Genomic DNA, 26892 nt, shown 5'->3' with positions numbered 1-26892 from the left:
CCAACGGCATAGAAGGAAAGCACATGAGGGTGGGATGTCTTGGAAGCCAAGTGAAGAACGAGTATTGGGGAAGATAGAGGTACTGATTGTGTCAAACTCTGCTGATATGTAAGGTCAGATTGGGGCTGAAGATTGGCCTTTAAATTTAGCTATGTGGAGGTCAGTAGGGATCTTGACAAAAGGAGTTTTGTTGAAGTGTTGGGGGCAAACACTCCCTTGGAATGGGTCTGAGAAATAAATGCAAGGAAAGAAACTGTAAACAGAGAGTAGAGACAACCATCTTGAAAAGTTTTACTGCAAAGAGGGGCAGGGCAATGAGTCAGTATTTGGAAGGGGAAGTGGGGAGCTTAGAAGTTTCTTATAATGGTTGTAACATCATGTAACCATGTAACATCACGCTTGTATGCTGAAGAGAATTTTCCAGTAGAGAATAAAGAAATGATGCTTTTGAATAGAATTCCAGGAATGTTTGTGAGTAGGTGAGAGGAGCTGGGATCAAATGTACAAGTTGAGAGATTGGTTTTGGGTAGGAGCATAGGTATCTTTTCTATGATAAGAAGCAGGAAGGTGGAACATAGAATCTGCTACGTGAGTAGATGCAGAGTGCAATCTGTGGAGGTTTTCTCTTGATTGATTCCAATCTCTAAGTGAAGCAGGAAACAAAGTCATCAGCTGAGAGTAAGGATTAGGGTAGGAGGTGCTGGGGTTTCAGCAGAGAGAAGGGTGCATAGTCATTATCTGGCAGAATGGGAGAGTGAATGGACCTGGAACATACAGAATAATTGCCCAGCAGCGTTAATGGCTTACTTGACTTACAGGATCATGTTTTTAAATGAGACCAAATCAGCCCAGACCAGGCACTCAAATATTTTCAATGAGTAAATGCACAGTCTTTTACATGTTTACACGGTTATGTAGACGACAATATAAAAGAGCTTAAATTACTTTTACATTCATACACAGCAAAATATTAAATAACTTAAGGGTTTAAAAAATTATTTTAGCAATTTAAGTGGTTGGGATTAAAAAAAATCCTATTTGATTCTCGTAAAGAATCCGGCATAATGCCTTGAGTTGTACCTACTTTGCAGGTAGAAATCCGTAGGATTATTTACTCATGTTTTAAAATGAGACCAAATCAGCCCAGACCAGGCACCAGGTCCTGATGAGTATGAAAGTAGGTTCAAAAACAAAGAAAATTCTTGATGTTCAGAGAGAATAGGTTTCATTAAAGGGGAGTTTCACATTATGAGTCTTGGAGTTAGGGGATAATGAAGTTTAAAATGTGATCATGCCTCTGGTTGGGTGAAATCCAGTAAGGATGAATTGATTGGTATTAAAGAGGGTGAAAAACTGCAAAGGAGTTTCTTCCAAAATTGGATTTAAGAATTTCAAGCATTTATGTTTTATTTTTCTGATGCAAAATGATATAGCATTCTGCTGGAGTTTACCAATCTCCTTAATTAATAGGATTACAAGTGGGAATGTAGCTACATATATTTAATTCAAATTTTAAAAATCTGTTACAGATACATTTAGTCTTGAATTAACCGATAAAGTTTATTTATTTGCTTGTCTTTCTTGGAAAGTACATTAAAAGTATTGCTTTTAACCATAAGCACACAATTAACAGACAATGTGAACAACACGTATTTGATTTAAAAGATGAATTAAAATTAAGTGTCCTTTTATTATTTTACATATTGAATTTTACACAATAAATTGGCACTCTATTTAAGGAGAAAAGATTCTAAGGAAACAATAAAACACAGGCAGAGAATAACTAACTAAAAGACTGATTCTGATTTCTTTTCCTTGTGTCCTTAGTACACTATGCTATCTTTGACAACGAAAATGTCTTGCTCTTGTGATAGAGAGGCCCAGAAGTGAAGAAAGTACAAGTAGTTAATAAATAATGCATACATTCATAGCAACGGTCAAATTATACTGTTTCCTAGTGGATACCATTTTTCTTCATTTAGTGGGACACTATAGAGTTGGATGTTAATTGCTCCCACAAATGTGGTTTTGCTCTTCACAATAAGCATTAAGACACGTCCCTGGAGCTCTGTGACTTCATCATAAACCACCTGAAAAGGGAGAGAATAATGAAAATATAAATCAGATATGCTTAAATGCATCTGTTAAAAAAAATACTTTTAATAAAAACGTTTAGCTGCTAATATCTTGTACCTTGGAATGGATAGGCTAAAGTTGTTAGAACCTTTCATTTCTAACTCTAATTCTGAAAAGCCAAAGCTTCTGCTAACAAATGGAGCTTAATAGCAGACATTTCTCTAAGAAGCTTAGAATTTACTCTGATTCCATTAATAATTGTTCATCCCAAATTTAATAAGACTGTAAATTATTCTCTAGGAAGAAATTTAAATACCCATCACCTTTTAACTGTTCTTGAATTTCCTGTGCAACGTGGGAACTTGAACACTATCTTTGTTTGCTGAAGGCTAGTAAGGAAAGCAGACCAATCTCCATGATTTCTTTGTGCTAATTTAATGCAGTACAACAATATTTCCTTCTACATGTGAAGAAGTCACTCTGCTGTTATGTTATTTTGTTTAAAATTGCTTAATTTTTAATTATGAAAATACATGTTCATTAAATAAAATATGGATGAAATAAAAAAGAGCAAAAAAGAAAGGAAAAAATCTATTTTCTACCATTGGGAGATAGTTACAGTTAACATTTTGATGTTCTTTTTGTTTTCTATATATAACCACTTTTTAAGAATCTGAGCTGTAATTATGCTGTATGTACAGTTTTGCATCGTGCTCTTTTCTACTTACTAGTCAAGTAACTTTTTAAAAAAGGCATCTGCTCAACTGTGTTTTATAATATACGAGAAGTAAGTCACAGGCATTACCACTGGTTGCCTGCAGTGGTAAAGAAAATTTAAAAGTGTAGTACTATCAAGAAATTAGTTACCCATCATGAAAGGAGGGAAGAGCTGTGTGTAAATCCAACATGGTTGCCAGGGAAACTCCTTAGAACACATTTATTTTCGAAAAAGAGTTTCATACACTGCTACTAACTTGCTTGCTTTTTATAGCCAAGCTACAAGATAGAAAGAAGTGTTCTTTATATATGCAAAAAACAGAGGAAACAACTTGAGAAGGAAGCCCTTTGAGTCTATTTGGAGACCTTCTCAGGGTGTAGGGATGTGGATTCTGGTCTGTCACACCGCATTCACCTACCACGTATGAACCCATTAAGTTATCAACGAAATTCCGTTCCAGATCAATCTGTTAGCTGCTTTGAACAATGATTTACTTATCAAGTAAATAATAAATCAATCAAGGGACATGAGATGCAATATAATATGTTAATCCAGTCTACCCTGCTTCACCTGACAGCCCCTGGCTACCTCCTCTTCTAGAATCTTACTCCCATTCCAAACAGATTATCTTTTAAGTTGCTTAGGACTGCTTATTCAAATTATTCCATTTCATTTATTGAGTTCCCCTGGGATGGTTAAGGATTTTAAGGGCTGTCTTAAAAATCTCAAAATTCTAGCACTGTAATTTATCTTCTTTAACTGCCAATGGGGTGCCCAGCATGGGCTCTGTGAACCACTCTCTCCTTCTGGACTCTTATCTTTCCAGGACTTCAGAGTAAGCTCCTTTTCCTTTTCTCTACAGAGGCTATTTTGAACTGTCTAAATTATCCCTCATTTTCCTCCCCACAACACTTTCAGCAGATGAATTCATCTCCTATTTTACAGAAAAAGTAGATGAAAGGGACCTCAAAGTGTTACCATATGTGAAGTCAAAAAATGGAATAATTCTAAGCATTAGGCCTTTGGAAAAGTCTGGCTTAAGAACTCTGAATCATATAAACAAGTCCTAAAGATGTAAATTTCTAAGAAACATATCAATAATTTATATTTACATGGAAGTTTTGTCAACCATATGTTTTCTTATTTGCATAATGGTGATGATAATATTTACCTTTTAGCATTGTGAAGTGGAGTAGAATAAATGAGATAATGAATATAAGCCTTACTACAAAGCCTACTACATATTAAACACTAATAAATGATAGCTAAAAAAGATCCATCAAACACACAAAAAAGAACAGCTGTTTTTTGGTATTTTGCATTAGTTGACTGGAGAAAACAGTTCTAAACAGAATCGAGTCTCCCAGGTATTTAGCAAGCTGAAATTCTCGAGAAATGACTTAGGAATTAATTGCCTTCCAGGTTAAAATATAAACATTTGAACTCAAAAGTCTAAATTGCTTTATTGATCTTTTTCCCCGTGCTTCATTATGCAAAAGTTATTTCCTTAAACGTTACTGAAGTTTTATAAACATGTAATCATTGCACATCATAGATGATATATATCTATGTTAACTGCTTTACTGCATCCATAACATTAAAAAAATAAGCAGTCTTTTCTTACTGTGCAATGAATAATTAGTGGGAGTACACAGATGACTACATTCTTTGAGACTTTATCACCAAATGATTTAATAGGTATTCTGCCTTCACATAAACAGAACCAAAAATGCACAGATCTTTTAATTTCACCTTATAATACTTTTTACCCATAGGCACATGCCAAGTCTTCATTGCCTTCTGACAAATATTAAATTTGTAGGTTTGAAATTATTACATCAAGCAGAAAAGCATTGTTTAGGGTAATTAATATCTATTACATTATATACAAGCACTTACCGTATGTTATTTGACACTAGGGTCTAGCAGATAATTCTAAAGTGTATTTTAATGATTGCAATGGGAGAACAATAATATGGAAATGGAAATGTGTCTAGTGCTGGTGGGAAGAGGTGTGAGGAGGCAGGACGATGAAAGGGAGAGTTCAAAACCAGTGAGAACAGGGGAACTCTGTGGGCGGAGAGAGGGAGGGATAGCACAGCATAGTTGAGTGGGGTCAATATGGGCTTTGGGATCAGCAGTTCTGGACTTGAAATCTAGTTACATGAATCTGGTCAAAACGTATGACCTTGGGGGTCTCAATATCTCATGTACGAATAGAATTTTCATCATGTTGTGAATATCAAATGAGAGGACGATACACATAACAACAGCTATTGCTCACTGAGTGTTCGATACACCTAGCGCTGTGCTGGATAATCATGCACAGTCTGCAAGATATTTTAAGGTATGTAGAACACATAGAATGTTCTTGTCCTGTCCTTTCTAATTTCCCCTTTATACTTTATGACGAGGATTTTAGGCTGGTTATTTTTAAAACTACAGATGAGAAGCAGGCTCCGAGGACTGGAATTTTGCTTGCCCTTTTGAGAGACATTTGCGTTTGTGAAGGAATGGGGGATGACCTTGTAGGGATCTGAAATTGGCCACCCCAGGATGTGTCTCTTTGGCATCGGGATTGTTTGGGGCTGATTGCTTTTGATAAACTGGGACAGGGAAGGAGGCTCTGGGGAATGGAACTTGCCCTTGTTGGGACACATTTACATTTGTAAGGTAAATCTCTATCTGTAAAAGGTGCCTCCCTCTCTGTACCAGGAAGAAGAAGAGAGATGACCTTATCCCTAGAAACTCTTAATGGGGAAAGCAAGAACTTAAGTTGGTTGCTGTCTGGCAATCTAATGTAACTGATTTAGGGTGGTGGCTTCTGACCTTTACTTAATCCGATTTGATTCTTGTCTAAAAGTCATGGGATCACCCAACGACCAGACCCCACCTGCACTGATACCATTTTAACTTTTTTTCATGTTCTTTCCTTTGTCTTTGTAAAGAGATGACTCACATACCTATGCCTTAAATTTAGCCCTAACCCTCAACTCAGGGCAGCAGCAAGAGCTCTGACTGCCCATGGGTCCTGTCCCCATGCTATTCTACTCTCTAAATAAAAGAGCACTACTGCCAGATCTTAAGAGTCTAAGAAATCTTTCTTTCGACTCCTCGGCTCACCAACCCTGCATCACTTTATATTGGATAAGATCTAATAAAATACAACATAAAAAATACACTGACTATAATAATATAATCCTGTTACAAGATAGAATCTGTATTTCTAATGAATCATTTAAAAAATGATGGTTTTTACCAGATGCCAAACATAGAGGACCCAAAAGAGTAAGGGCATTGGAGCCAGAATCCCAGCTCTGCTTAGAGGCTGTAGGGCCATTCCATGAGCATTCCTACTGCCAGCCCCGCCCCACCTTGAGCCCAGTCATATCTACCACAGGGATGTGCATATGGTGGGGGTTCTCAGGGAGACTGTGGACACAGCCTGTTGGGAGTCACTCTGGGAAGTGTCAAGTAGACAAGCTTGGCCTTGTATCAAAGCTTCAGTATCTGAAGGTTGGATATGTAGGGACCTGAAATTGGCCACCCCAAGATATGTCTCTTTGGCATCAGGATTATTTGAGGCTGATTGCTTTTGATAAACTGGGACAGGGAAGGAGGCTCTGAGGAATGGAACTTGCCTTTTGTTAGGACACGTTTACATTTGTAAGGTAAATCTCTAACTGTAAAAGGTGCCTCCCTCTCTGTACCAGGAAGAAGAAAGGAGATGACCTTCTCTCTAGAAACTTTTAATCAATACCAAAGGCAAGGACTTAAATCTGCATTTTATTGTGCTTGTCTGGTAACCTCCTGTAACTGACTTCCTTCCCCCTCCCAACGTTGGCATCTCCTTAAAGATTAAGCATCTTTCTTTAGGCTGGGAACCAATTGAGGCGCTCATCTGTGACCCACCCCCCCAGCCCGAGGCAACACACCTGCCACCTTGTGGCCTTCACTGGGACAGCAGACCTATCTGCCGTTTCCATCAAGGGCTGTGCTGACAGAGCAGCCTCATGACTGTTGTAAAAGGGACATTTCAATCATATGTGAAACACCCTGTTTGGGGGTATATAACCACTCTGTGCACCCCACTTCTTCCGTGTCCTTTCTTCCTTCGGGAAGAAAGGCCCCGGGCCATGGTTCCTCATAAAGCTTTGTTTCATTTTCTCCTGCTATTCTGTCTCATGCGAATTTAATTCGTTCTCCGGCCAGACGAACCCCCATTTTGGAAGAGGAAATGTATTCCCCCCCTACAGATACTAAGGGGACACTTGGCAGTGTCCCTGACCCAGCTTCTCTCAGGTCTAGGCATTAGAGAGAGAGAGGGCTATGAATAAAAATGAAAACTATTTTCATTAAACGCTTTATAAGACATTGGTGATACCATGGAATATCCCCTTTGTATTCCTCTAAGAAATTTATATAAAAAGGGGAGCAAGGTCATTCTCTCCCACTTCCCAGAACATTGCACAGCTTTGGCATTTGGAGAAATCCCAGCTGTGCTGAGTGGCTGATGTAGCAGTACTCAGAAAGCAAAGCAGGGGAGAAATTAAGAACAAGGTAGATGCCATGTGATAACTTACTGGCCTCCCTAGAAAGCATATACAAGGTGTTGCTGAGGATGCACAGAAATAATTGAGGGCTTTGGCACAGAGATGGGTGTACATCACAGCTGAAGGCAAGAGAAAGTAAAACCAGAGCTAAAACTAGTATTAAAACTATATTTTTTTGCAATTCTTATAAATAAAAGTCTGTGTTGTATTAATACAGACACAGAACATAATGGGAGAAAAATTAAAACATTACAGTTTTTTCTCCCCCATGGTTTTCTAAATTCAACCAGCTTCCATGCCAAACTTTTTTATATGATATGATGATCATTAAAATAGTCACCTATACACACATTAATTCACACTTCTGTTCATTTGAGTTATGTCTACATTGGAGTGTGCTATGCATAGCATACGGACTACTGTTTTTGAAGCAATTTTAAATATGTTCAAAGTACATACAGTGTATGTTCAAGCTACAAGTATAGGCTGATGGAGAAAGTATTGCAGTGATTTCTAATCAGTGGGTCATAAATGTGTGAAGGTCCAGAATTATTGTAAACTATCAGAAAATTTATAGACACAATGAGCATTATAAAACAATCTCCATATATGTGTATTTGCTACTGTTTTTTAATAATACATATAGCTTGGAATAAATAAAACACAAATTTGTTTAAACTCCCGAATTGTTAGTGGCTTTTTGTCATTATATGTTTTCTTAGATTACAAATGTTGAAGGAGAGTATGGAGTCTGAGAAGTTTCTTGATATTGATGTAGGGGGGTTTTGCATTCAAAAAGTATGGAAACTAGTGATATATTTTTGGAAGATAGATATCTGTAGCTGTAGCTGTTGACAACATGAAAAAAAATAAAATGTCAAAAAATCTTTCCTTACTAAATTATATATATACATATATAGTTTTACATTTTATATACACTCATAAAGTGTCCCTTAAAAAACTAACCCAAATATTTAATTCCACAAATCTTTTTAGAAGTGATTAACTTTTAAAGATACCAAGAAAGATAAGACATTGTCCTTGTTCTCAAGAAGTTTACAATATACCAGAATTAAAAAACATGAAAAACGAAGTAAAAGATGGTAAGTGTGCTCTAAGAGTTCAGGAGGAGACAATGCTTCACAGAGTTCACATCTGAGGTAAGCCTCAAAGTCAGAAGAGAAGAGCAGGAGGGGTGAATTGCTGCATGAGCTCCATCACAGAGGTCATAGGGACCATTCAGGGAATGACAAACTGTCTGATGTGACTTCAGACTATGACCAACTGTGGGCTGATAAAAGGACATGGGCACATAAATACTTCTGACTTATTTTTGGCAAAGTGTAAAGGACATTCAATAGAGAAAAAACTGCCTTTTCAATAAATGGTGCTGGAGTAATTGGCATTCATAAGCCAAAAAAGAAAAGAACCAACCTAAACCTCACACTTTATTAGAAAATTAACTCAAAAGGGATAATGGACTTAAACATAAAATGTAAAACTACAAAACATTTAGAAAAAACAGAAGAAAATCTTCAGGACTTAGTGCTTGGTGAAGAGTTCTTAGAGTTGACATCAAATACATGGTCTGTACAAAAAATGATAAACTGGATGTCATCAAAATTAAAAACTTTTACCCTGTGAGAGACCCTGAGAAGAGGATGAAAAGACAAGCTACAGACTGGGAGAAAATATTTGCAAACCGCATATCTGACAAAGGACTAGTATTCATAATATATAAAGAACTCTCAAAACTCAACAGTAGAAATGCAAGCTGTCCAATTAGACAATGAGCAAAGAAATGAAGTGATATTTCACCAAAGAGCATATACAGATGGTAAATAAGCACATGAAAAGAAATTTAGCGCTCTTGGTTATTAGGTAAACACAAATTAAAACTACTATACCTATCAAAATAACTAAAATTAGAAATAGTGATAACACCAAATGCTGGCAAAAAGGCAGAGAAACCGGATCACTCATACATTGCCAGTGGGAGTGTAAAATGGTATAGAAAAAAAAATGGCAGTTTCTTATAAAACTAAATATGCCACTATCATATATCCCAGTAATTACATCTTGAGCATTTATCTTAGAGAAATTACAACTTATGTTTACATAAAAACCTATACATCAATGTTCACAGCAGCTTTTTTGCAACAGCCCCAAACCAGAAATAACCCAGATGCTCTTTAACGGGTGAACAGTTAAAGAAACTGTCATACCTCCAGACCAGACTACTACTCAGCTGTGAAAAGAAACAAACTATTGATACATCATGAATCATGATACTTGGATGAATCTCTAGGGAATTATGGTGAACGAAAAAAGAATCTCAAAACATGGCAAACTGTATGATTCTATTTATATAACATTTGAAATGACAAAATTATAGAGATGGAGAACAGATTAGTAATTGCCAGTGGGTAGAGGGGCTTTAGAGGGAGGGAAGTTCAGTGGATTATACCAATGTCAATTTCCTGTTTGTGATATTGTTCTCTAGTCATGCAAGATGTTACCACTGCAGGAAAGTTGTTGAAGGCTATTTGAATTCTCTCTGTATTATTTCCTCAAACTGCACGTGAATCTACAATCTCAAAACAAAAATTTTTAAAAAGTGTATGAGGATGATATTGCTCCAAGAGACAACTCAGGAGAATTACTGAGTCAAGTTTTAACGCCCTTCATTAGGGCATTCACAGCCCTTAGGACATTGGACATTATCCAGTAGGCAGTGAGGAATCTTTGAAAAAAATTTAAATAGGAGAATAATAAATATGACTAGCTTTTGAAAGACGCTTTAGGTAGAAATGTGAATGATTTAATCGAGAAACACAAGATAAGAGGCAGAGAGGAGGCTACTGTAATACCCAAAGTCACAAGGACCCCAGACAAAGAAGTAGCAATGGGACAGTGAGGAGATGACGGATTTAAGAGGCAGGTGGCTGCACATGTAGAGCTGACAAAACTTGGGGGTTGGTTGGACATGCGAGTAGGGAGAGGGTGGTGTCATTAAAAGGTATCTTTTGAGATGGCAAATGGGGGAGGGAGGAAAGCCTGGTTTAAAAGTGCCTAGGAGACATTTAGATGGAGCTCTTCAGTTATCAGGCAGACGCACAGGTCAAAAGTTTAGGAGAGAAGTCAGTGCTTGAGGATTAAATTCAGATGCAATCTACATATAGGTGATAAATGAAAATCTGTGGATACATAAGATTGTGTATATATACAGCATATATATCAAGAGGAGATGAGGGTGGATCATGGAACTCACAAATAGTATTTTCAGAGGAAGAATGGCAATGAAGGAAAATGAAGAAGTTGCTAGAGAAGATGGACGGGAATTAAGAAAAGGCAGAACTCAAGAATCAAAGGAAGGTGTCAAGAAAGAAGGCACAGTCAACAGTCATGGGGAGAGGATAGCCTGAGGGCTCACCGGATTGAGCAGTTAGGAGCCTATTGATGCCACTTGAATAAAGGAGTATCAGTTAAGGTCAGAATCCATGCTGCAAAGGATTAATGGATGAAAAGGAATTAACGAGGTGAGAGCAGGAAATGTTTAAGTTAATTTTGCAAAAGTTTGGAGGTGATAGGGAAGGAAAGGCTTTAGAAAGGCTGAGTGGAGGAGTTTGCTTTGTTTTTTTAAGATTTCTGACTTGAGGATCCAGTGGATGAGAGAGCCTCAAGAAAAGGCAAGCAAATAATCAACTGGGTAAGGCGCGCAGGAGATGGGAAAGATGGAATCAAGAGAATAAATGTAAAGTTTGCCTTAGAGAGAATTAGGGGATTGGATGTTCAAACTGTATGATACAAACAGATCAGAGAACTGTATCTAATGTAAATTCACTTTATTTTAATGTGTGTTTTGTACTTGTTTATTTTTTTCAGTTTTTCAAAGCAGATTTTGTGAAGTCTATTGTTACACACAGGTTAGACTATGATAAAGTTATTAGGTAAGGAAAATCAGGTAAAGGAACATAAAGTTAGAGAAAATAAGATGAAGTCAGGGATAATGTTAGTAGGTAAAGCAAATACCATATAGTCTTGGGCCCTTGGTATTTGAGGCTAGCCACAATTTGAAAATCAGTTCATAAGCAATGTCATAAGCAGTATCTGTGTTTTCCAGTTCTCACAGCATCCAGAACAGTGATCAGCACACAGTGGCTCTTTTGGGAAATATCTTCCCTTTATGGAATAATGCTGCCAACTACTGTGTATTTTCCATATTTGGTTGTTAAACTGAAAAATGGTAAGAAAAATATAAAACGACTGGATGAGAGATGAATCATACTTACAATTTCATTGTAAGTGGGGTCGGTACACTTTGGAACAGGTTTTGTTTTCCTCCTACGAACTTCACTGGGATATGGTAAAAGATAAAATTCAACATGTGCACTGGGCGCAGAGCCATCTGGGAGATGCTGCAAAGGAAAATGGTTATAAATATTAATGCATGTTGCTATCAAAGAAAACAAATACATAACTACTAAATATCTAGACCAAAGGCAGGATCAAGATTTATAACAGTAACTGTTTATCAGAAAATAAGAGAGCAATCAAAAGAAATACATCATTGCTCAAAAATAATCCCCAAGTACAGTTTCAAAGAGTAAAATTATCCATCTTAAATTAAGTATCGTGTCAGAGAACTATATTTAAAAGCCCATTAAATATAATTTACTTGTTCTTTTACAGTAAAAATTAAATTTGCATTTTTGACAGAAATGGTCAAGAGAGGAACGCTAGCCACAGGCAGAGATAGGAGTTAAGCACCTCAGGACACTGTGCACCACTTGAAAATCAGAAAATTTGAGTTTAACATAAATTAAGATGAAGTATCTAATGATATATGTATGCACGTTATATAATATCACATTTTAAAGCAGAATTTAATTAAAATATCAATTAGACCTACAAGTTTAATATACTTAGAAGATTTTAAGATAGTTATAATAGTTTTATCGAAATTACCCTAAAATATATTGGATAATCCTTTTAAAATTGTGTTCTGTGGAGCCCCCCCAAATTGCCTAAATTACTGCCTGATGGGTAGATCAATGATGCCAAAAGGGTAGATCTCTGGGCGCACCCTCTCCAGTTTGTCCAACCTACCCTCCACCCAGCTGTCTCATTCTAGCTTCAGAACTTCTCTCTTTCTTTTCTATCCTCCCTCACTATGGATATATTTATTTCTTAATACGTCATTTGAAGAATGAGCTTATTGTTTTGAAAACTTGGAAACCACCATACTTCAAACAAGTGGGGTCTCTTTTTCTGATCTTCACCAAATGGAGAGTAAATTGTACTAAAACTCTGAATACCTAGCTTGATAAAATGAGAAATGTTTTTATAATTTATATTTTAAAAGATGATTTAAAAGTCAAATGAGGAATTACATGCTTATTTTGTTGACTACATTCTAACTATTAAATTGGTAATTTTCAACAAATATATTTTAATGCTCTGAATTATACAATTACATTCACATATGACCCATCCAGTGCCACCCCCGTCATTAGCTTTGATTTTATATCTTTCTTTGGCATTCAAAAAAGCATATTGGAAAGTGAAAAAAATACAATATATATTATAGGACTAACTTTTATTCAGTTCTAATTTATGTGGCAAAATTATATCATTAGGAAATTTGGCTTTTTATTATTACTCACAAATTAGATAAAATACATCTGGACATATCCATATGTCAAAATGCTAAGACTGTTAAAACTGCTGCTTTAGATGGAGCTCATGGTACCCTTCCCCCACTTGAAACTCTCCCTTGGACGAGGAGCTCTGAAATGCATCATTGGCGTAATGAAACATTCAATGACACAGAAACACATTGCTACTAATATTTGAGAAAGTGGATTTTTCTTTTTCTTTTGGTGATAAGAGTGAAGGGAGTAAAGTGTTTTTGCTCTGTGTAATTCTCTCTCTTGTCTGCCATGGGACTTGAGGATACCATACCTATGATCACTGTATGCTCCAACTTAGTGGTTAGAATCATGGTTCTAGAAGTGGGCTTTTGGATTGCAATCTGTGCTTCTAAATTTGCGAGCTATGTGGCTTTTGGCAGGTATCTTAACTTTTTCAGCGGATCAGTTTCCTATCTGTTAATTGAGGATAAAGGTGATACCTATCTCATAGCATTTAAAAGATTAAATAAATCATGTAATGTCAGGACAGTGCCTGAAATAGAGTAAGACTCAATAAATGTTTGATACTATTTTGATTTTTTATAAAATAAACATGAGCGTACTATATGCACCGATTGGACAAGATATCCATAGGGTACTATGACATTTATGAGCAAGATTTCTCAACCTTGGCACTATTGACATTTGGGGCCAGATAATTTGTTGTAGGGGGTAGTTCAGTGCATTGAGGATGCTTTAACAGCATCACTGATCTCTAACTACCAGATTCCAGTAGCACCATCCTCCCAGTTCTGATAACCAAAAATGTCTCCAGACATTGCAAAACGTCACTGGGGGGCAAAGTTCGACCCCAATTGAGAACCGCTAATGTAGCTGATTCCCAAATAAGAATCTCTAGTTCATCCTTAGAATCCTAGCCTAGTGATCTGTGAATATTTCCACCTGGATGTCTTCTTGGCACCCTTTTATAAACTCTAACAAAAATCCATCTTCTATCCTTCTTCAACACTCCAAAACAGATTTTTCCAACTCATTAAAATTCTATTAAATGATACTATTTCTTTTCTCTAGTGTCTCCCTTGTCATTGATTTTCAAATCTAAGTATGTAAGAAGATCAATATCCTCTCTTTTTGCCCCAGTTCATCTGCCACCACAGATCTTTATTTCCTAACTCATTATAACTTGATTTCAATCACTTTTTAAGCCCCAGACTTCCCACTTCTTTCTTTCATTCATGTGTATCACTGTTGTATTTAATGTTCCTGTAAAGCTGCTTTGATCATGTCACTTTCCTTCTCAGAACATTCAAGAATCCTCCACTGCCTGAAGAATAAACTCCCAATCATAGAAGGGAAAAAATATTTTGTCTACCAGCCTCCACTAAACATTTAGCAACTGAAGGTTTGGGCTTCTGTTTCCAAGTTAGTGACCTTGACCAGGTCCTTGAATATCCTGAGAGTTTTTAGAATAACAGAACAGCACAGGTTTCTGTTTAAGTCAGGGGTGCATCAGATCTGAGCATCAGGCTTAGTGTGTCTTTAGTAGCTTTAAATGCAGACACTGATTTCTCAAGTCTTTAAGAGAATCTTTTAACTTTTTTTTCTAAAGCAGTTGTCTTACTAACATTATCTTTTTCCTCTTCTTACTGGCACTATATGCTGCTCCTTAAAGATATCAGCTAATTTATTAAAGAAATCACCAGCTGTCTTCTCATCAATATTCATTTCACCCTTTGCCCTTACGTTTATATGAATTAAATTTTATTTTAAAATGATTAAATAAGTCCTACTTGTCTAAATGTCTTACCCTAGGATTTTAACTCTGGCTGCATTTTAGACCTACACAAAGACTTCACAATTTGACCTGAATAGTCCATAAGGCTTGAGGATACAGAGTTCTTAGACTGACACTCAACCTAAACAATGAGAAGTTTCCTTGTGTCACCCAGAGGACTCTTTAATTCACAGTGGACCAAAGTCAAGCAGCACTACTGCTTTCTTCTAGAATTCTGGCTAATATATTTTACCATGCTTAGAAGATGGTGTGAAGCCAACTAAACTTCATTTTTGTTGCTCATACTAACTCTGAATTCTATATATTCTAGATTTTTTGTTAAAGTATTTATCATTTTCTATGTTTTAAAAATAGTTTTACGTATGTGTTATCTTCCTTATAGATTGAAATTCTTTAATAGGAAAATCCACGTCTTGTTGTCCCACCCCTCCCGACCCCCGACATTTCCTTTGGGCTTTGCTGCATCGGTTACTACCCTACTCCCCGAATGCCATCCTCAGTTCCTTCTTCCTAAGCTTCCGATATGTTTCTGAATCTCTAATTAAAAATGTAAAATCCTCACTTGAGATTGGGCTTCCCTATAGCTTACTCTTTCCGTTCCTTTCAAAGCTATGACTTCTTTTCATAGCGTCCCTTTCTTTCATAGAAATCCTGTCACCAACACAGTGCTTGGAATGTAGTGAACACTAAATAAATAGTTATCAAAGGACTGAACGAATGAGCTGTATGTTCAGTGTCTAGCTCTTTGAAAGTACTTCACAGCTATTTGTTAAATCATTATTTACAATGCAAGATAAAAATCAGAAGTTTTCCTAACTTTCTAGGATTTTGTTTAAGTAATTTCTCTTAATAATTGCAACATTTCTTATTGCAATATCAAGCAATAAAAAATCCACTAGAGGGTAAGGTGGATGTATTTTAGGGTCTGTTTCCAAGGTCTATCCTACGTATTCACCCTGAACACTTAGCTGTTTGAAGGCATCCCTCTGCCAGAGCTGATCTTCTCATGCACATTGTTGGGTTTTGTGGTTGATTAGGAGCATCTGTGTTAATGATTGCTTGTTATGTCCAATATCTCAATGCTCCACTTGTAAAACTTTGACTTTATCGCATCTCTCAGATTGTATTAGACAATTAGATACTTACCACCCTTTTTTTTTTTTTTTTTTTTACCTCTTTTTGCCCCAATTGGAGCTAGACTGGATTTACAACATAGTTACTTGTACTGTCTTGGAAGGAATCCTTAGTCATTATCCTCACTGTCACTTGGAGACGATCTCTAATAGCTGTCCTCCTTTCCTGAGACCTTGTTTCCTCTTCTGTGATAGTCCTCCCCACCTCTCTGCACTTCTCCCACTTAACTCCTTAAAAATCTCCTTGACAACAAGCATGGCAGATTATTTACATCTCCTTTTAGGAGCTAATGATGACCTGACAATTTCTTGGGGGCCTAACAGACGGTGGAGTGTAAACTAAAGCCATATTTTTGTGCTACATTCCCATGCCTTCTCTCAACCTCATGCAAGTTGTCCCTAATTTGTGGAGTACATGGGAGAAATAGAAATAGGTATGTTCAGTTTAATTGGAGAAATGACATATGGGGACCTTTGGGTGGAGATAGGGAGCTGGATCCACATTAACACCAAGCACTCCCAGACGAAATAAATATATCTCATACGTATGTGCTGCTATTTTTTCAAATACATGTAGGTGTTTTTGTTAACACAATTTTAATATTTTAAAAGAACTACTGTATTCTTAGTAGTTTTAAAAATTACTTTATATTTCTTAAATTTATCAGCTAACAAAGGGACTTTAATGACATCTGAGGAATCAATTTTTTTTAAAGTTTAAAAAGAGATCCCTCTAGTTGAAAAGATTGGAAATGAAGGTCTTAGGATATTCTAGCATTCACTGGTGGAGAGACTTCTTTCTCAACTGATCAGTAAAACTCAGGGGATTCTTAACTTGGTTATCATTGGAGGTTATAAAAATTAAAATGTATGTATGTATATTAGTAAATCTTTGTTCACAATGTTGACTTCTAAATGGTACTGTTTTAAGTGTATGAATAATTAAATACACTAGTTTTCTGCCTTCATTTCTTGCCCTGGATTGCACACAGCATTTCAAATGACTTTCAATGTTACTTTTGTTGTTGTGTCAATGAATGAAAGTATCTTGAAAACATGGTTAGTTTATCAAAATCAAGAAAAAAGTAACTAGTAGCATGTTGGTATAAAAATGAAGCACAAGATAAACTATAAAGTAAATAAAATCATCTCACATTGTAGAGTATGCTGGCAACCCTTTAGTATTTGTATATGAGCATATGAGGAAGATATTTATTTTTCATACACAGTAATAACAATAATAGCTACCACATTATGAGTATTTAGTTTATTTAAAGTACTTGCTTAAAATAATCCCTGAGCCAGTATTATTGTCTTTATTTTGTTGAAGAGGCTTTTCCATAAAGCTCATAGGTTTTGGCTTTTAACCACTACCCTATATTGACTCTCTAAAAAGAATGCAAAGGAAACTGTCAGATTCAAATTAAGAACTCTTCCAGATCAAGTTTTATCAGGAATGTGATGAAGATACACGGTTTAAAAATATCAGACACTTTGGTAACTTCTGTAGATTAATTCAAAGCTTAACTGTATTTAATAGGTTATTATCTTTTTCATGAATAATTTATGAGAATTTTCCGTCAAGCTGTTTTTTTTAACTTAAATGTTTCCAATCACAGGATGATATAGGCTTTGGTAGAAATCAACTGACGATGATTAAAATATGATAGGACTATCAAAACCTGAGGTCGATGCCAGAAACAAAACAGTATAATAAAAAAGCATTTTTTCGTTTACGTGCCTGCCAAATTGCAATTTTGAAATTCCGGCTGGCCATTATGAAGAAGGTCTTTTTACAAAATGACAATGTTCAATAAGAGTACAGACGTACAACAAAAGTGTTTGCGATATATGGTTTGTTGTGTGCTTCAAATTAAGAAGTGGTGGAATGATTTTTCCAGTCTTTCTGTGTGTGGTGGTTAATATAGAACGGGATGATTTCAGGTCCTCGTGAATTAAATTAGGATGGTCCTCTGCTTCATTTCACACCAACTTAAGCCTTCAATAGAACTCTTGTCATCAATAGGTGATTTCCAATAATTAAAAAAAAAAATCAAACTACTGTATGTTTAGTATTTTGGATGGTATGCGAGAAGACACCGAAAAATGACTCAAAGAGCTTCTGCTTTCAAAGAAATAACACACTCATTGGGATGATCATCTTGTTATATATATATAATTTTAAATTTTTAATCCTCAACCTAATGTAGTTTACAATTAGACAGAAGTCACAGTCTAGTAGATAGGATTCCTTTTCTAACTCAATACACACAAACTGAATTGCTTCTAAAAATCCAGAATTCTAATTAGAGCTCCAGGTGTTGTCCTGAAGTGTCTGGCGAAGTTTGGAAAGTTTTTCCATTGCTCAGTCTGAATAACCTGTAAGAAGCAAGCCTTTAAATCTCATTTATTTTTTACAATCTACTTAATAGCAAATGCTGAAGAGTTGTTTACAAGTTAACTAGTAATTAAACTTTTTTTTACAATTGCACTGAACCACGATAAATAATTTCAAATCTAACCCGCAGCTTCTATCCCCAAGTGCTGAGAAAACTGTATAAATAAGACAGACACACTATCTTTGTTAGCGATTATTGAGGAATTGTGAAGGGCAGATGAAATACTGGAAGATTAGATTTATGATGTTGTTATACTTGATAGCATGGGAAGAAGATGGATTGTAAAAGCAGAAACTAATAATTCAGAGTAAAATATAAGAGTTTTATACCCATATATCTCAAATATTTGCCTTGATTCTGTCCTACTAAACAGTTTTATCATGATTTCAATAAAGATATAAGATGTACAGGTGTCAGCCTGAGTGTTATGGTCAATATGCTGGATCAGATAATCAGGACTGAATTATGAGGGGCTGGAATGATGAAATGTATCTAACAAGGTTAAAAACAACAGACTGAATGCCAAGTTCTTCTTCTGGGTCTGGAAAACTCACTCTGCAAATCTAGAATACGAAAACCCTGGCTTAGCAATAGTACTTGGGAAAGCTTTTAAAAAAGTTATATGTGATTGTGTGTTCATATATCTATGTGCCAGATTGCTAGCTACAAACTGTAGTATGCTTATCTATCACCTGTCTATCTGTTATCTGTGTATCTATCATCTATCTATCTGTATCATGTATACAAGGAATTTATTTTAAATGCAAAGAGACAAAAAGGTTAAAAATAAAGGATGGAAAAGATTTACCATGCTAACAATAATCAAAGGAAAACTGGAATATTTATATAAATGTATGACAAAGTATATTTGAGAGCAAAAAATATTACTGTGAATAAAGAAGTTCATTTCAGAATGATAAAGGGTCAAATAATTGAGAGAACATAATAATCTTAAATGTTCATGCAACATTACACTAATTCACAATTATAGTTGAAGATTTTAACACACCTCTCTTAATAATTCACAGAACTGGCACACGGAAAATCAATGAGGCTATAGAAGATTTGAATAACATAATCAATGAATGTGACCTAATTGAAAGTCACAGAACACTCCACCCAATGACAGCAGAACACACATTTTTTTCAGTTGTACAAATGTTCAACAGAACATTTACCAGGATATATCAAGCTCTGGGCCACAAAAAAGTCTCAATACATTTAAAAGGATTCAAATCATTCAAAGTATGTTTTCTAACAACAGTGGAATTAAATTAAACATTAAAAATGGAAACATTTATGGAAAATCTCAAAATACTTCAATATGAAATAGAGTACTTCTAAATAAGATATGGACAAAGAAGACATCAGAAGGGAAATTATGAGAATATTAAGCTGAATGAAAATGCAAATATAGAATTTCAAAATTTGTGGGAGGGAGCTAAAGCAGTATGCAGAAGGAAAATATAACACTAATCATCTGTATCAGAAAAAAATGACACTCAAGTCAATGGCCTTAGTTTCCATGTTAAGAAATTAGGAAAAGTAGAGAGAAAAATCTTTAGCTTTTTTCTTCTGTGTTTTGGTACAGTCTGTCTGCTTGGGGCAAATTCCTTTTGCTTTTCTTCATTGGAATACGTATTTATTTTTCTTTTGTTGCTGAAATGTATATTCTCTGGTTATAGAATTCTAAGTTGATAAGTCGATGATTCCTTTTTTTTTTAACACTTTAAAGATGTTCCACTGTCTTCTAGCTTCTACTGTTTCTCATCTACATTGTTTCATTGTTCTCCTATATGCCATATGTTGTTTTTCTCTGTTTCAAGATCTTTTTCCTTGTCCTTTGTTTTTAGCACTTTGACTACAATATGTAAATACATAGTTTTCCTTGAGTTTTTTCTTTCGGTGTTCACCAAGATACTTGAATTTATAAATTTATGTCCTTAACTAAATTTTGGAAGTTTTTGATCATTATTTCTTCAAATATTTTTCTGCCCCCATCTCTTTCTTCTGTACTTCTTGGAGTCCAAAACACAAATGTAGATCTTTGGGTATTTTCCCACAGAGCCCTGTAGCCGCCCCTGACCCAGGAAGGGTTAATAATCACTGGAAAAGGCTTGCCAACAAACTGTGACCCGGAGGTGAGAAGGCTGGTTAGCCATTGACGGGTAAGACCTCCAGGGGGAGGCAACCTAAGCCAGGCATTGGTCGCCTGGGGGCAGAGATGGAGACACGATATTGATATCAGGAGCAGGAGGAGCCGTTGCTTAGGAGGCCTTGCCTGCTCCGAGATAAAAATATACGAGCACAGCAATAACATGATAATATCAAAACGGAGGCCAAGGGAGAGCTCCTTGAGAAATCACTAAGAATTCTTGGTGTTCACTAATTACTTCATCCAGAACACCTGTGTATGTTTAACATATGTAAGCTATGTATATATTGAAACACTGCCATCAGCCCTCTCTGCATCTATCCTGATGTGTACATTGGATTGCGACACTGACAGCCCTGAGATTCTATTCTTTTTTTTCAATCTTTTTTCCTCTATGTTCTTTAGATCAGACAACGTCCCCTATCTTCAGATTCAGTGACTCTTTGTCCTGTCATCTCCATTCTTCTCTTGAGTCCATCAAGTAAGTTTTTAAAAAGTTTTAGATATTTTATATTTCAGTCCTTACATTTACATAAGGTTTTTTTGAGATATAATTAATAGAAAACATATTAGTTTCAAGAGTACAACATAATGATTTGATATTTGTATGTATTGCAAAATGCTCACCACACTAGTTAACATCCATCACCATAAAGAGTTACAATTTTTTTTTCCTTTGGTAAGAACTTTTAAGATCTACTCTCTGCAACTTTCAAATATACAACATAGTATTGTTAATTACAGACAGCATGTTGTACATTACATGCCCATGACATTTATTTTATAGCTGAAAGTTAATATCTTTTGACCCCGTTTACCTATTTCATGCCCCCCTATCCCGCCCTCCCCCCCCGCCCCGGCAACCAACAATCTGTTCTCTGTTCAATTTTATTTTGTTTAGATTCCACATATAAGTGAGATGGTACAATATTTGTCATTCTCTGCTTGACTTATTTCACTTAGCATAATGCCCTCAAGGTCCATCTGTGATGTTGCAAATGACAAGATTTCCTTCTTTTTTATGGCTGAATAATATTCCCTGGTACATATATACCAGATTTTCTTTATCCATTCATTTATCAATGCATACTTAGATTGCTTCCATGTCTTGGCTATAGTAGATAATGCTGCAATGGACATGGGGTGTATATATCTTTTTAAATTAGTGCTTTTGTTTTCTTCATATAAAATACCCAGAAGTAGAATTGCTGGATCATATGGTAGCTCTATGTTAATTTTTAAAGGAACTTCTATACTGTTTTCCATAGTGACTGCACCAATTTGCATTCCCGCCAACAGTTCACAAGGGTTCCCTTTTCTCCCCATCCTTGCCAACACTTGTTATTTCCCATCTTTTTGATAATAGCCATTCTAACAAGTGTGAGGTGATATCTCATTGTGGTTTGATTTGCATTTCCCTGATTAGCAATGTGGAGCACCTTTTCATGTTGGCCATCTGGGTGTCTTCTTTGGCAAAATGTCTTTTCAGATCCTCTGTCCTTTAAAACTCAGACTGGTAGTTTCTTCTATTGAGTTGTATGAGTTCATATATTTTGGATATTTGTCCCTTATCAGATATATGATTTGCAAATATTTTCTCCCACTCAGTAAACTGTCTTTTCAATTTGTTGATGGTTTCTTTTGCTGTTCAGAAGCTTTTTAGATTGATGTAGTACCAAATGTTTATTTTTGCTTTTGTTGCCTTTGCTTTTGGTGTCAAATCCAAGAAATCACCAACAAGACCAATGGCAAGGAGCTTTTTTCCTACGTTTCTTCTAGGAGTTTTATGATTTCCAGTCTTCTGTTAAAGTCTTTAATCCATTTTAAGTTAATTTTTGAGGATGGCATAAGATAGCGGTACAGGTTCACTCTTTTGCATGTGGCGGTTCAGTTTTCCAAACCTCATTTATTGAAGAGGTTGTTTTTCCCCAAAGTATACTCTTGGCTTGTTTGTTGTAAATTAATAGAACATGCATGGGTTTATTTCTGGGCTCTCTATTCTTTTCCAATGATCTACATGTTGTTTTTTTACGCCAATACCATATTGTTTTAATTACTAAAGCTTTGTAATATAGTTTGAAATCAGGAAGTATGATGCCTCTAGTTTTGTTCTTCTTTCTTAAGAGTGCTTTGCTCTTCAGGGTCTTTTGTAGTTCCACACAAATTTTAGTATTGTTTTATTTCTGTGGAAAATACCATTGGGATTTTGATAAGGAGTGCGTTGAATGTGTAGATTGCTTTGGGTAATATGGACATCTTAACAACGTTACTTCTTCCACTCCATGAGTGCAGAATATCTTCTCATTTATTTGTGTCGTCTTCAATTTATTTCATTAGTCTTATAGTTTTCAGTGTACAGGTCTTTCACCTCCTTGGTTAAATTTATTCCTAGGTATTTTATTCTTTTGTATGCAATTATAAATGAGATTGTTTTCTTAATTTCTCTTTCTGATAGTTCATTATTAGAACATACAAGTGTAAGTGATTTTTATAAATTGATTTTATATCCCATAACTTTGCTGAATTTGTTTATTAGTTCTAACAGTTTTTTGGTGGAGTCTTTAGCATTTTCTATATATAATATCATGTCCTCTGCAAATAGTGACAATTTTACATCTTCCTTTCCAATTTGGATGCCTTTTCTTTTTCTTGCCTAATTGCTCTGGCTAGGATCCAATACCATGTTGAATAAAAGTGGCAAGAGTAGGCATTCTTGTCTTGTTCCTTATCTTAGAGGAAAAGCTTTTAGCTTTCAACCATTAAGTATGATGTTAGCTATAAGCTTGCTGTACATGGTCTCTGTTATGTTGAGATACATTCCTTCTACATGCACTTTGTTGAGAGTTTTTATCATAAACGGATGTTGAATTTTGTCAAACGCTTTTTCTGCATTCACCAACTACTGGGATGGTCATATAATCCTTATCCTTCATTTTGTTCATGTGATGCATCACATTTATTGATTGATTGATGTTGATGCATCTTTGTATTTCTGGAATAAATCCCACTAGATCATGGTGTGTGATTTTTTAAATGTACACTCATGTGTTGCTTAACGATGGAGATGCATTCTGAGAAATGCATTGCTGGGTGATTTCATCGTTGTGCAAACATCACAGAGTGTACTTACATAAACCTATATTGTATAGCTTACTACACATCTAGGCTATATGGTACTAATCTTATGGGAACATCATTGTATATGCAGTCAGCTGTTTACCTAAACATCATTATGCCACACATGACTGTATTGTTGAATTCAGTTTGCTAGTATTTTATTGAGGATTTTTGCATCTATTTTTATCAGGGATATTGGCCTACAATTTTCTTTTTTATAGCATCCTTGTCTGGTTTTGGTATCAGGGTAATGCTGGCTTCACAAAAAGAGTTTGGAAGTCCTCTTTCCTCTTCTATTTTTTGGAAGAGTTTGAGAAGGATTGGTGTTAATTCTTTAAATGTTTGGTAGAATTCACTAGTGAAAACATCTGGTCCTGGTCTTTTCTTTGTTGAAAGGTTTTTGATTACTGACTCAATCTCCTTACGTGTCATTGGTCTGTTCAGATTTTTCACTTCTTCATAATTCAGTTTTGGTAGGTTGTATGTTTCTAAGAATTTGTTCATTTCTTCTAGATTATTCAATTTGTTGGCATATAATTGTTCATAGTAGTATCTTCTGATCCTTTGTATTTCTGTGGTATGTTTTAGTGTCTCCTCTTTAATTTATGATTTTATTTATGTGAGCCTCCCTCTTTTTTTCTTAGTCTATACAAAAGCTTATCAATTTTGTTTATGTTTTCAAAAAACCAGCTCTTAGTTTCATTGATCTTTTCTAGTATTTTTCTCCCATTTCATTTGTTTCTGCTTTGATCTTTGTTATTTCTTTCCTTCTGTTAACCTTGGGTTTAGGTTGTTCTTCTTCTTCTAGTTCCTTGAGGTGCAAACTTAGGTCGTTTATTTGAGATTTTGAAAAATATAAGTATTTATTACTATTAATTTCCCTCTTAGAACTGCTTTCACAGCATTCCATAGGTTTTGTTATGTTGTGTTTGCATTTCTCTTTTTCAAGATATTTTTTAATTTCCCTTTTTATTTCTTCTTTGACCCATTGGTTGTTTAGGACCATGTTGTTTAATTTCCACATATTTGTGTATTTTCAGTTTTTCTCCTTTTATTGATTTCTAGTTTTATACCATTGTGGTTAGAAAATATTCTTGGTATGATTTCTATCTTCTTAAATTTGATAAGATTTGTTTTGTAAAGTATAATATGATCTATCATAGAGAAGGTTCTGTATGTGCTGGAAAGAATGTGTATTCTGCTGCCATTGGATGGAATGTTCTGCACATGTCTGTCAGGTTCATTTGGTCTAAAGTATGGTTTATGCCCAACATTCCCATGTTTATTTTTTTTCTGGATGATCTATCCATTGTTGTAAATGGAGTATTGAAGTTCCCTACTATTATTATATTGTTGTCTATTTGTCCTTTCAAATGTTAGTATTTGCTTAATAAATTTAAGTGCTCCAATGTTAGATGCATATATATTTATAATTGTTATATCTTCTTGATGAATTGCCTCCTTTATCTCTATATAATGACCTTCTTTGTCTCTTGTTACTATTTTTGGTTTAAAGTATATTTTGTCTGACATAAGTATAGCTACCCCTGCTCTCTTTTTGTTTCCACTTGCATGGAATATCTTTTTCCATCCTTCATTTTGAGTCTATGTGTCTCCTTAAAGCTGAAGTGAGTGTCTTTCAGGCAGCATATAATTGGGTCATGTTTTCTTATCCATCCAGCCACTCTGTGCCTTTTGATTGGAGAAGTCAACCCATTTACATGTAGAGTAATTACTGATAGGTAAGGACTTATAATGTCATCTTATTAATTATTTTCTGGCTGTTTTTTACTTCTGTTATTCCTTTTTTCCTCTCTTGCTGCCTTCTTATGTGAATTAATGATTTTTTCTAGTGGTATGTTTTGATTCCTTTCCCTTTATCCTTTGTGAATCTACTGTAGGTTTTTGTTATGTGATTACCATGAGGCTTACATAAAATGTCTTATAGATATAATAGTCTGTTTATTCTGATAACTTTACTTCAATCACATACAAAACTCTACGTTTTTAGTCCCCTCTCTTTTATGTTAATGAAGTCACAATTTACCTCTTTTTATATTGTTTGTTCATTAACAAATTGTTGTGCTATAGTTATTTTTAATAGTTTTGTCCTTTAACTTTTATACCAGAGTTAAATGGTTAACATCACCACTATATTACAGTATTATTCTGACTTTGACTATATACTTACCTTTACCACTGGTTGTATATTTTCATACGTATTCATGTTGTTAATTACCATGTTATCCTTTCATTTCTGCTTGAAGAACTTTCTACAACATTTCCTGTAAGGCAGGTCTAGTGGTGATGAATTCCTTCAGCTTTTATTTGTCTGGGAAAGTTTTTCTCCCTCCGTCATTTCTAAAGGACAGCTTTGCCATGGAAAATATTCTTGGTTGGCATTTATTTTTCTTCAGTACTTTGAATATATCATTGCACTGTCTCATGGCTTGTAGTTTTTGTTGAGAAATCTGCTGATAACCTTATGGAGGTTCTCTTGTAAGTTGCAAGCTTTTTTCCTCCTGTTGTTTTTAAGATTCTCTCTTTGTCTTTGAATTTTGATAGTTTTATTATAATCCTTCTTGAAGAGGATCTCTTTAAATTGAATTTGTTTGGTGACTAATGAGCTTCATGAACTCAAATATCCAAATCTCCCCAAAGATTTGGGAAGTTTTCAGGCATTATTTCTTTGATACGCTTTCTGTCTCTTTCTCCCTCCCTCCTTCTTCTGGAACTCCAAAATAATTCACAAATTGATTGTTTTTATGGTATCCCATAGACCACATAGCCTTTCTTCACTCTTTTGCATTTTTTTCTTTGTTCTCCTCTGACTTGAAAATTTCAAAGTTCCTATCTTCCATATCACAGATTCTTCCACTTGATCCATTCTGATGTAGATGCTCTCAGTTGCATTTTTCATTTCATTAATCACATTCTTTTGTTTTTTAAGGAAGATTAGCCCTGAGCTAATTACTGCCAATTCTCCTGGTTTTTTTTTTTTTTTTTTTTTTTGCTGAGAAAGACTGGCCCTGAACTAACACCCATGCCCATCTTCCTCTACTTTATACATGAGATGCCTACCACATCATGGTTTTTGCCAAGCGGTGCCATGTTGCACCTGGGATCTGAACCAGCAAACCCCAGGCTGCAGGGAAGCAGAATGTGTGCACTTAACCGCTGTGCCACTGGGCCAGCTCTCATTAATCATATTCTTTAGCTCCAAAATTTTTGTTTGGTTCTTTTGTTTTCAAATTTATATCTATGGGTTAAACTTCTCATTTTGTTCTTGTGT

General features: G+C 35.3%; 1 protein-coding gene across 25 annotated transcripts in view; it reads right to left on the bottom strand.

The window, feature by feature from the left end:
* Positions 1-1534: 1534 nt before the first annotated feature.
* PIK3C2G (phosphatidylinositol-4-phosphate 3-kinase catalytic subunit type 2 gamma) overlaps positions 1535-26892 on the bottom strand; it is a 510504-nt gene continuing 485146 nt past the window's right edge. For all 25 annotated transcript variants that reach the window (XR_011540000.1, XM_070619245.1, XM_070619233.1 and 22 more), the window contains 2 exons: positions 11640-11765; positions 1535-2090 (listed from right to left, as the gene is read on the bottom strand). Coding sequence is in view for 24 of the 25 variants with exons in the window: in XM_070619245.1 (XP_070475346.1) it covers positions 1938-2090; positions 11640-11765 (279 nt within the window). In the remaining variant the exon portion in view is untranslated. The remainder of the gene's footprint in view (positions 2091-11639; positions 11766-26892) is intronic.

The sequence above is a fragment of the Equus przewalskii genome, chromosome 5 (assembly GCF_037783145.1).
Source record: "Equus przewalskii isolate Varuska chromosome 5, EquPr2, whole genome shotgun sequence".
In the NCBI taxonomy this organism is placed as follows: Eukaryota; Metazoa; Chordata; class Mammalia; order Perissodactyla; family Equidae; genus Equus; species Equus przewalskii.
This window is presented reverse-complemented; position numbering and strand designations above follow the sequence as displayed.